At 52.4% G+C, this 10585-nt stretch overlaps 1 protein-coding gene across 3 annotated transcripts; it reads right to left on the bottom strand.

Annotated features, from left to right (window-relative positions):
- Positions 1-272: 272 nt before the first annotated feature.
- LDLRAD1 (low density lipoprotein receptor class A domain containing 1) lies at positions 273-10083 on the bottom strand. Of its 3 annotated transcripts, XM_004371707.1 has the most exons (6): positions 10063-10083; positions 9501-9555; positions 6425-6553; positions 3458-3595; positions 1710-1838; positions 273-421 (listed from the first exon to the last, which is right to left on the bottom strand). In XM_004371707.1, the coding sequence occupies exons 1-6, from the start codon at positions 10081-10083 to the stop codon at positions 273-275; spliced, it is 621 nt and encodes a 206-aa protein (XP_004371764.1). The 3 variants fall into 3 exon arrangements, with proteins under 3 accessions (XP_004371764.1, XP_004371765.1, XP_004371766.1); XM_004371708.1 differs by lacking the exon at positions 6425-6553; XM_004371709.1 differs by lacking the exons at positions 3458-3595; positions 6425-6553.
- Between the last annotated feature and the right edge of the window lie 502 nt (positions 10084-10585).

Genomic DNA, 10585 nt, shown 5'->3' with positions numbered 1-10585 from the left:
GTGTAGAAGCAGCTCTAAAATCACGGAAGTCTTCATCTTTGTTGGGAGCTGCCTAACATGGTGGTGAGCTCCCTGGTGCTGCAGGTATTCAATCAGAGCCTGAACAACTTGAAAGCAGGAGAGGTAATTTCTATTTAAAGAAGGTACACAGATCGCACTGCATGATCTCAAAGGCTCCTTCCTGCCCTCATGTTCTAGGATTCGATGCACATGTGAAGGCTTCTCCATGTCATTCCATCCAACCTCCTCCTACTCTAGCCTGGGGGCCCCACTCAGGGTCCAGGGCAGGAATACTCATCGGACCAGTCGGAGCAGTGCTGCACGTGGTCTCGGCAGAGACTCCTTGGGATGCAGTCGCAATACTTGAAGACAGTTGGGGTGCAGCGCCACCACCCGGGACCACAGGATGGGCACATGGTCACTGGGGAAACAGGAGTTGGCTGGTGTGTCCTGGAATGCCCTGTTCCCCAGGGCACTGCCTAGCTCTGAACCTGCCACAGAGCCTCATAGCCCCACCCCGTCTGATTTGGGGTTGACTGTATTCCTTATTTCCCTACAGCAGAAAGAATCTAGTCTTCCTAACTCACAGGCTGTGTAATCTTGGACAAGTTGCTCACCCTGTCTGAGCCTCCATTTCCTCATCTGCTCAAGGTTGTTACTAAGCAAAGGAAGACAGGCAAAGTGCTAGACACATGGTGAAGGCTCAGATATTCATGTGTGCTGTTATGGATTGAATTGTGTCCTCCAAAAATGTGTCATCTTGGCTAAGCCATGATTCCCAGCATTGTGTGGTTGTTCACCATTTTGTCACCTGATGTGATTATCCTATGTGTTGTAAATCCTAAACTCTATGATGTCAATGAGGCAGGATTAGAGAAGTTATGTTAATGAGGCAGGACTCAATCTATAGAATTAGGTTGCGTCCTGAGTCAATCTCTTTTGAGATATAAAAGAAAGGGACCTCCTACCACTAAGAAAGCAGAGCAGGGAGGGAGTGTGTCCTTTGGACCCCGGGTCCCTGTGATGAGAAGCTCCTAGACCAGGGGAAGATTGATGACAAGGATCTGCCCCGAGAACTGACAGAGAAAGCCTTGCCCCGGAGCTGGCGCCCTGAATTCAGACTTCTAGCCTCCTAGGCTGTGAGAGAGTAAATCTCTGTTTGTTAAAGCCATTCACTTGTGGTATTTCTGTTATAGCAGCACTGGATAACTAAGACACGTGCTTATTTAAAAAAAAAACAACAACTCTGGAGTACTGAAAAGACTTGGAGTCAGAACACTTGGGTTTACACCTAAGCTCCCTTCCTGTCACTCATTGTATTAAGCCCCTTCTTCTCTCTGAGCCTCAGTTTACCTACATATAAATTGGAGATAGTGATTCCTGTCCTGCTTCCCTCACAGGGCTAGTGGAAGTGATGAGGGAGGCCCAGGTTCAAATTCCAGCTGGGTCATAAACTCTTTGGATGACTACTCTCTGGGCCCCAGTTTCCTCAAGTGCCCTTGAAGGGAAATTCCCACCAAAGAAGAATGAACCTCCAGAAGAAGGCACTGGGAGTGGTAGTGAGCACCTCACCACTGGAGGCATTCAAGTAGGGGTGGATTGCTCTTCCAGGGTTGCAGAGGGGAACCTCGTAGATTCCCTGGGCAGACCCTGCCCTCTGGCCACTGCTTGGCCACCGTCCCCAGCCCAGCCCATGCCCAGACCCCTACCTGGGCTCAGTTCATCCGAACAGTCCCCGCAACTGTTGATCCCGTCACACCTTTGGTCTGAGTAAATCCAGAAGGTAGGGTCTCCACAGTGGGCCACAAGGAAACTGGGGAGGCTCTGGGGCACATCTCCTACATAGGGACAGATGAGGCAGGGGGAAGTCCACAACTGGCCACAGCTGTCTCAGGGCTATCTGGAGGTGGATAATCCTGACTACCCTTGCAGTCAGGATGGGCACAAGGAGAATGTTTCCTGGGGGAAGAGGTCAAGTCGAGGGGAGAGAAGTGTTCTTTCCCTGTGCACCCACTGTGTACAACAAGTAGCCCAGGGAGTCGCCTCCCCCTTCCTCTTCCCTTCCCAGCTCTTGTGCATTCCCACCCCACACCACAGTATGTGCTACTCTTCCCTCCAGACATGTCTTCCTTGACACCTTTAAGTCCAAGAAGCCTCCTCCAACTGAAACATAGTAAGAATAAATGTAAAATCTTGCATTTGGGCCCCGGAACTCAGGGGCTCTGGGTTCACACACCTTGTGAGAGGGAGTCAGAGGACCCTCCTTGAAAGCAGGTTCTATGGTAGGAGCAGTGTGACAGGGTCACTAAAAACTCTGACACAAACTCAGGCCATATCACTAGAGGTATAAAACCCAGACCAGGGAAGGGACAGGCCTTTGTTCCTTGGACTGTCCAGACCCAGCCAGAATTGTCCTGGATGCCTCTGGGGCCTGTCCAGGGAGAGGGACATGGCGGTTGCTGTGTGTTCTGGGGAGCACTGGTGGAGTGGAGGACCCAAAACGGGATCACAAGGGGAATGGCTGTGACCGGGAGAAGGGACAGCTCATGGAGGGGCAAGACAGCATACAGAGCCACCAACATGGGAGATGGATTAAAACATGGTCTGTAGGGGGAGAGGGCTGATGAGAGGCAGAGCTGAGACAAGTCAGAGGTGTTACTGGGAGGCAGCTCCAAACTCAATACGAAAAGATATTCCCACAGATAAACCAGCCAGTGATGGAAGAAGTGCTTCGTCTTGTGGTCAGCTCTAGTCTCGGGGTCCATGATGCGAAGACCTTCTCTTCACCAGTTCCCCTCGCCCACTTACCACACTCTCTCCCTCCTGTGGGTCCAGGCACTGATTTATGCTGTTACTTATTCCGTGTAGCCATGTCTCCTTTCCCCTGAGAACTGTCCTGTCTCTGAGGTCTGGAGCCAGGTCTCCCCATTCATTTCCTCATTCATTTAGCAAACTATTCTGGAGACCCCCTCACTCTGTGCCAGGCCCTATTCCAGGCACTAGGACCCCGAGATCAATCAGACCAAGCCTGCCCCAGAGAAGCTCATCCTGATGGGAATGATAGACATGCCAATTGAGCATGACAACCAGTGTGACCAGGCTGGGACTGAAGGAAATACAGGGGCCGTGAGAGCCCAGAGGAGGGTGCTTCACCTAGTCTGGGAGTGGGGGAGAGCTTCCTGGAGAGGTAATGCTTGAACTCTGCCTTGAAGGATGCACACAGGTTCTCTGGGCTTGGAGATGCACAGCAGGAAGGCGTTCCCTAGCGTGGGCACGTATGTGTGTGTGACTGGGACCAGGTGGCGGCTGGCGTTCCTGGATAAGGGCACCGTTTAAGCAAAGGCATGGGGACATGAAGGTGCCCAGTATGCTCAGGGACGGTCAAGGTTTGGTATGGCTGCAGGAGAGTAGGAGTCAGGGGGTAGCCCCCAAGGGACAGGACTGAGCAGGTACTCACGGCACAGGCCCTCATCCTCGTCCTCACCATGGGCACAGGTGCGGAAGCTGTCACAGACCCCACTGGCCGGGATGCAGGTCCTCTGGTCATGGCATAGGAAGCCCGTCCTGTTAGCAGGTGTCACACAGGCCTGGGCCCCTGTCATGGATTGAATTATGTCCCCCCAAAATATCTGTCAACTTGGCTAGGTCATGATTCCCAGTATTGTATTTTATCATCTGATGTGATTTCCCTATATATTGTAAACTCTATCACTATGATGTAATAAAATAGATTAGTGGCAATTATATTGATGAGGTCTACAAGATTAGGTAGTGTCTTAAACCAATCTCTTTTGAGACATAAAAGGGAGAAGTGAGAAGAGAGACATGGGGTCCTCATACCCCCAAGAAAGCAGAGCCGGGAGCAGAGTGCATCCTTTGGACCTGAGGTTCCTGCACTGAGATGCTCCCAGACCAAGGGAAGACTGATGACAAGGACCTTCCTCCAGAGCTGACAGAGAGAGAAAGCCTTCTCCTGGAGCTGACGCCCTGAATTTGGACTTGTAGCCTACTAGACTGTGAGAGAATAAATTTCTCTTTGTTAAAGCCATTCACTTGTGGTATTTCTCTTACAGCAGCACTAGATGACTAAGACAGCCCCTGAATGGGCAGGGCGGAAGCCCCCGAGGGTCAAGGGTGGTGCTCACAAGGGCATCACTTGTTGGGGGGGTGCTACCATCAAACCTGCTCAAGTTCCCTCACCTGAGCCCCAACCTGAGCCGACCTGAGGCAACAGAGATGGGGTTTAAGCCCCATTCTACCACGTGACTTTGGCCAGATGACCTGACCTCTCTGAGCCTCAGGTTCTTGTCTATAAAGTAGGGATCATGGCAATACCCCACAGGACTGTTGGGGGATTAAATAAAAGCTTCTCTGTGAATAACTCTAGAACACAGAATATGCAGAATAAGTAATGGTGCCCTCTTTTATTTAAAACGTACTTCCAGTTTCAGAGGAAATTTCTGGGATGCTGTTCGAGTTAATGAGTGGTTTTAATGGGGGAACCCCTGGCACCAGGTGGGTTCTCAGAAGCAGTACGTTCGGACTGGCTGGGGATGTTATGTCAGAATCCCTTACAGCTGGGCACAACTGTACAGGATGCCAGGCACTGTCCTACTTTTATTCTATTGTTTCCTCAATAACGCTGTGAAGTGTCACCATTAGCCCCATTTTATAGACGAGAAAGTAAAGCTCGGAGAGCTGCGACAGGCACGGGCCTGCTGACTCTGCTCCTTCCCGAGGTCGGGTTGCCTCCCCAGTGTCCAGGAATGGTGGCAGCCCCCTGAAGCTGGAAGTCCTTCTGGAAGTCTCCCTTCCATCCCAGTGAGTTATGGAGGGACACCCTACCCCTAGTTCTGACCCAAAGAATTAGAGGAGAGAAACAGGTGGACAGGGTGGGAGATCACCCTGGCTCTATAGGTCAGGACTGCTATACACGTGTGCCTGCAGGTTGGTGATGGGAGCGAATTTTTGTGCAGGTGTGTTCATACACCCGTGAACCACATCTCAGCTCCTGGCACTAACTCAGCTAGTGTGAGGGCCAGCTCTCAGAGACGCTCACGTTGTCACGCAGACGTACACACACTGACACACACATGCTCACACAGCATGTGCGCATACATGCACATGGCCACACACGGATACACGACACGCACAGTGACACAGGCACACACACTCACACAGACATGTACCTCACACACAGGCACATACACAGAGACATCTGTGCACACATGTACACACAAGTACACGCTCACAGACACACATAAACACAGATTCACACAGGCACACGAATGCAAATCCTCACGTAGTCACATCCACCCTCAGTGCCAGGCTTCTGCCCAGGCATGCAGAGTACTGTGAATTTGACCCCCTCCTCCCACCTTGCCCCCTTCCACTCTCTGCCTGGCTACAGTGCCATCTCTCAGAAAGGTCTATCTGGTGACACTCCACCCTGAGCTTATCTCCCTTCCCAAGCTCTTCAGATCATGGTCTCCCTGCCTTTTAGGCCCTGGGCACCTGGCCCCACCCTCCTCTCCAGGCCTTTCCGTCTACTGGCCTTCTTGCAGCCCCTCTGTTTTCTCATGCTCCTTCCCACTTATGGGACTCCACACATGCTGTTCCCGCTGCCTGGGATGCTCTTCCTGCCAACCCCTCCCCTAGCTAAACCCCACTCTCCCTTCAGGACTGGGTCAGAGCTCTTGTTCCAGACTCTCAGAGCCCCATGAGCCCTGCCTTTAGTGTGTATTTGATTAACGTCTGTCTTGCTTTCCAAACTGTTAGCTCCATGAGGTCAGGGACCATGTTGGGGTTGTTCACCACTGAAACCTGGGGCTGTTCCTCACTGCAGCCAGGGCCGCAAGGATGAATTAACACATCCCTGTCCTCTATGCTAGGAAACCCTGGTGACGCAGTGGTTAAGAGCTATAGCTGCTAACCAAAAGGTCAGCAGTTTGAATCCACCAGGTGCTCCTTGGAAACCCTATGGGGCAGTTCTACTCTGTCCTATAGGGTCACTATGAGTCGGAATCAACTTGACGGCGATGGGTTTGGTTTGGTTTTGTCCTGTATGCTAGAGATAGACACACCACCCAGGGTGGCCAGGCTGTGGGAAGAGGTGTAGGGGCTGTGGGGACCAAGATGAAGCTCCTAACCCAGCATGGGGGTCAGGGAAGGCTTCCTGGAGGAGGTGACATCAGAGCTGGGTCCTAAAGCATGACCAGGACTCTCTCAATAACTCATTTCACAAATGTGCAAACGGAGGTTCAGAAATAGCATGTGTACAAGTGTCTGTGAATGAATGTCAAGGAATTGTCCAAAATTTGCTCAGTGGAGAAGCTAGGTGGGTCGGGTTCCCCCATCTCTCTGTTCCCCCTCCCCCCGCCCTCTCCCCATCAGGTCTGGCCCACCTTCCCTTAACCACCCTGACCTGGTGTGTCTAGTGGGAGTCCATAGATGGCCACTAGGGTGATGAGGGCCGCAAGAGTTGCCAGCAGGAGCAGTACGGAGGCCGAGAGGCAGGGCCCGCGGCGCGAGCAGCAGAGGGAGCCGCAGCCTGCTGTGTGGGGAGGGAAACATGCCTGCTGGGAAGTGATGAGATGGCCACAGCGCTGGGGCCCAGGGCTGCCCACCAGGCCCATCGCCACCCTGCAAGAGGCTCCTTACCTGTCAGGGTGGGCTGGGGGCAGGGAGGGCATCCCTGGAGGAGGAGGCTCCTAGGCCCTCCATGATGCTCTTCAGTTCTACACATGAGCCCACCCCCCACCAAATGCTCACCCCGGCCAGGTCCCTCAACTGGTGCATGCAGAGTCGGATAAGGGTCTCAGGCCTCTGCTCCACAGCCTTCCTGTCCCTCCAGGAGGAAACTGCCACCTCAGAAGGCAGGAAGAGATGGGCACCTGCTTGTGGAGCCCTACCATGGAGCAGAAACCGCATCAGGCCCCTGATAGGTGCTATTTTATTTTTCAAAACAACTCTTTACTTTATTCGTGAGGAAGCTGAGACTCAGAAAAATGACTTGGCTCCAGGTAATCCAGTGCAGAGCTGGGATGCCAGTCCATGTCTGCTTGACACCAGAACCCTTGTCCTTTCCAAGATTCCAACTGATGAGCCATTCCAGAGCTGCCTCCCTGACGCGTCAGATCCCGTACCTGTACACTGGCAGCTCACAGGGCCAAGTGTTAAGTGTAATGCCTATTCTAGATATTTCATATCAAGAATAAGCAAATGCATAGAGGTCAAAGTTTATTAAGTGGTTACCAGGGCTAAGTGGGAGGGGGAAATGGGAATTACTGCTTAAACGGTACTGAGTTTGTGTTAAAGGTGATGGAAATAATTTGGAAATGGATAGTGGTGATGGTTGCACAACAGGATGAATGTAATTAACGTCACTGAATTGTACATGTAAAAATGGTTGAAATGGCAAATGTTTTGTTATAGATGTTGTTGTTGTTAGGTGCTGTTGAGTCAATTTTGACTCATAGTGACCCCATGTGACAGAGTAGAACTGCCCCATAGGGTTTTCTGGGCTGTAATCTTTCCAGGAGCAGATTGCCTGGTCTTTCTCCCGTGTTGCCAGTGGGTGGGTACAAACTGCCAACCTTTCAGTCAGCAGCCAAGTGCTTAACTGTTGCACCACTATTTTACCACAATAAAATAATAATAAAAGTAAAAACAACACAGGCAGAACGAATCTAGACTGTTGGACGTCAGGATAACGGCCGCCCTTGGCAGTGACTGGAAAGGGGCTACAGGGGAGACTTCTGCGGGCTGGTGATATTCAGTTTAACGCCTGTGGGTGGCTGTGGGTGTTGCATGCTGTTGAGTCGATTCCAACTCATAGCGACCCTATGGGACAGAGTAGAACTGCCCCATAGGGTTTCCTAGGCTGTAATCTTTATGGGAGAGATCAGCAGGTCTTTTCTCCCTCGAAGCTGCTGGTGGGTTCAAACCGCTGGCCTTTCAGTGAACAGCCAAGCACTTAACCATTGCACCACGAGGGATCTTTTCTCATTGGCTCCATGGGTGTATTCAGTTTGTGAAAATACATCAAACTGTACCCTTATGACTTGTGCCCTTTTCAGTATGATGTTGCACTTAAAGTAAAAGTTTCCATTAAACTAAAATAAAAGAACAAGAAAGCACGGGCAGGGTGCTGGGGGTGCTTGATGGAGGGGTCTCGGAAGCATGGGTGGGATTTCCACAGGCAGGTGAGGGGAGGGTGCCAGGAGAGGGTGGCCCGAGCAGAGGCACAGCAGGAGGAAAGGCCTGGTGGATGGCGTGTGGAGACAGCCGGTGGCCTGGCGATGGAGCCTGGGATGGGTGTGGAGACAATAGTGGGAGTTCAGCACAAATCTAAGACCGATCACCACCCCGCCCCACGGCCCTAGTCGGTGGTGTCCTTGTTGTCAGCAAACACAGGGCAAACTCAGGTAACCAGGGAGATGGCGGGAAGCCAGGCCAGGAGAGGCGTCCTGGTCAGTCAAGCAGCTGCTCCTCAAATATTTGTGCAGCACAGGCCGTGTGCAAGGTGGGATCACAGGAGAGACTCTGGGGTGTGTCGACAGAATTGAGGTTCACACCCAGATGAAGATGCTGCACTTCAAAGCCGGAAAGGCTCTTAGGTGCCAATCCCCTCCCTGGGCAGATGGGGAAAAGGAGGCCCATTTGTTCCACAGCCACCCCACCATCAGCCAGAACTTGGAAATAAACAAACACCAGCGTGGAGCAATGGAAGGCACTGGGGCTTTGCAACCAGTCAGGCCCCGGTCCAGATTGGAAGCCTGCCTTTCCCTCTTCTCAGCTGTGTGACCTTGGCCATGTTGCCCAACCTCTCTGAGCCTCAGCTCCCCATAACAGAGCCCTCCTCTTAGAGTTGCCTGTATTCAGAGACCCATACAGAGCCAGGTACATAGTAGGAACTCAGTCCTTTACCTCTTCTTTATTACTGTTATCTACCTCTCTGGATCTGTTTCCTCATTGATCAAATCTGGGCCAAGACAGGGCACACAATAAGATGCTCCATAAATGGTGTTCTTTCCTTCCTGCATTCCATAAAGGTAAAGAGAACTGTCCTGGTCTCACAGTGAGTCAGTGGCACATAATAGGTGCTCAATAAGTGTGTGATCCCTCCTCACTTTATCCCTCAGAGGTGAAAAGAATTGCCCAGGTTGCCCACTGAATCAGGGATTTGACTCCAGAGCTCTTTCCTCTGTACCACAGGTGGGCACTGCATGTGGTGCAGTGCCTGTGAGGTAGGCAGCACACAGTAGGTGCTCAATAAACGTTTGTGCATGGAGAGACTGAACAACCCTGTTAAGCAAGTGGCTGTCTGCACCGACAGCCAGGAAGCTGTGCGCCAACATCTACATGGGGGGTAGAGGTCTGAGGGACAGAGGGAGTTTCGAGGGAACCCTCTTTGTTCCTCCATAGCCAGCTGCCCAGCCCAGGGGAGCCCCACCTGGGGGGCCCCTCAGGGCACCAACCCAGGCCCTCCTGTCCATTACCTTTCCCTCCAGGGAGAGATTTGATTTCAGTAGCAACGTTGCCATTGACAGCTCCCTGCCCGAGAGAACAGAGTGAGGGGTGGGCTTAGCACAGAAAGATCGTGGACATTTTTAGAAGGGAAGACTAAGGCCCAGGGAAGAAAATTCTCTTGGTGCTGGTCACTGAGGGCCTTAGGTGGAACCACTGCCCCCTCTCACTCCAGCACACTGAACTCCCAAGCTCATCATGCCTCTTCATACTTGCACACCTTTGCCTATACTGCGTCCTCTGACGATCCTCGAAACCAGCTCAGGCACTACTGCTTGGTGAGGCTTTCCCTGATGCCCCCACCCATAATGTCAGTCCCTCCTCCCCTGGGCCCTGTCCTCCTCCCAGCCCTTGCCCCCTGAGCTGGATAGCTGCTTCATCTGTTGGGTCTGCCTATAGCCTGAGAGTGAGCCCACAGGGCAGGGTGGGGGCTGTTTGCATCTGCGACTCTGAGCAGGCACAGTCTTAACGCTTCCTTGCTTCACGGCCTGCTCCTCACCCCAGGGTTTGGAGTCGTCTCAGGACAGATCTTACCTGGGGGAAGATCTTGTTCATGTCTCTGGCTCCCAGCTCCAGTCTCAGGAATCAGGTACAGGTGCAGTGGACTCAGCACAGGTTCTCTGCTTTGTCACCAGGGGCGGCCTGGGGGAGGGAGGACGGGAGGTGTCACCCTGGGCTGCACCCTCCCTGTGGCTGTGCTGCAGTCCCTCCCAGCCCAAGGCAACAGCTCTGCCCCTGCCTCCCAGCACAGGAAAGGGCAGGAGGGCCTCCTGACAGCTACCTGAGGTTGGACTCTTCAGCCTCACTTTATAGATGAAGAGCCTGAGCTTCAGAGAGGGAGAAACTGCCCTAAGTCACCCAGTAGGTGGGAGGGATGAGAGTTGAACCCAGGAACTTTTCAGAATGTGCTTTTGCCTCCCTGTCAGTGATGAGACTGGAGGATCTCAGGCCTCAGCTGCATCAAGACCCAGAAGAAACACCAGAGTTAACATGTCCACTTGACTAAAAACCAGGACTCACTTTTTCACTGATGTTCTGTTCAATTAAGTAGGTAATC

Source organism: Trichechus manatus, unplaced genomic scaffold, assembly GCF_000243295.1.
Source record: "Trichechus manatus latirostris isolate Lorelei unplaced genomic scaffold, TriManLat1.0 scaffold00015, whole genome shotgun sequence".
Lineage (NCBI taxonomy): Eukaryota > Metazoa > Chordata > Mammalia > Sirenia > Trichechidae > Trichechus > Trichechus manatus.
The sequence above is the reverse complement of the archived record's forward strand: the minus strand, read 5'-3'. Positions and strand labels throughout refer to the sequence as shown.

Excerpts from the sequence above, each read along its gene's own strand:
- LDLRAD1 (XM_004371707.1), bottom strand. The coding sequence starts at position 10,083 with ATGAACAAGATCTTCCCCCAG. Across the intron at positions 6,554-9,500 it reads ATCTCTCCCTGGAGGGAAAG|CAGGCTGCGGCTCCCTCTGC; the intron begins GTAATGGACAGG and ends CTCCCCACACAG. Across the intron at positions 422-1,709 it reads TTCGGATGAACTGAGCCCAG|TGACCATGTGCCCATCCTGT; the intron begins GTAGGGGTCTGG and ends CTGTTTCCCCAG.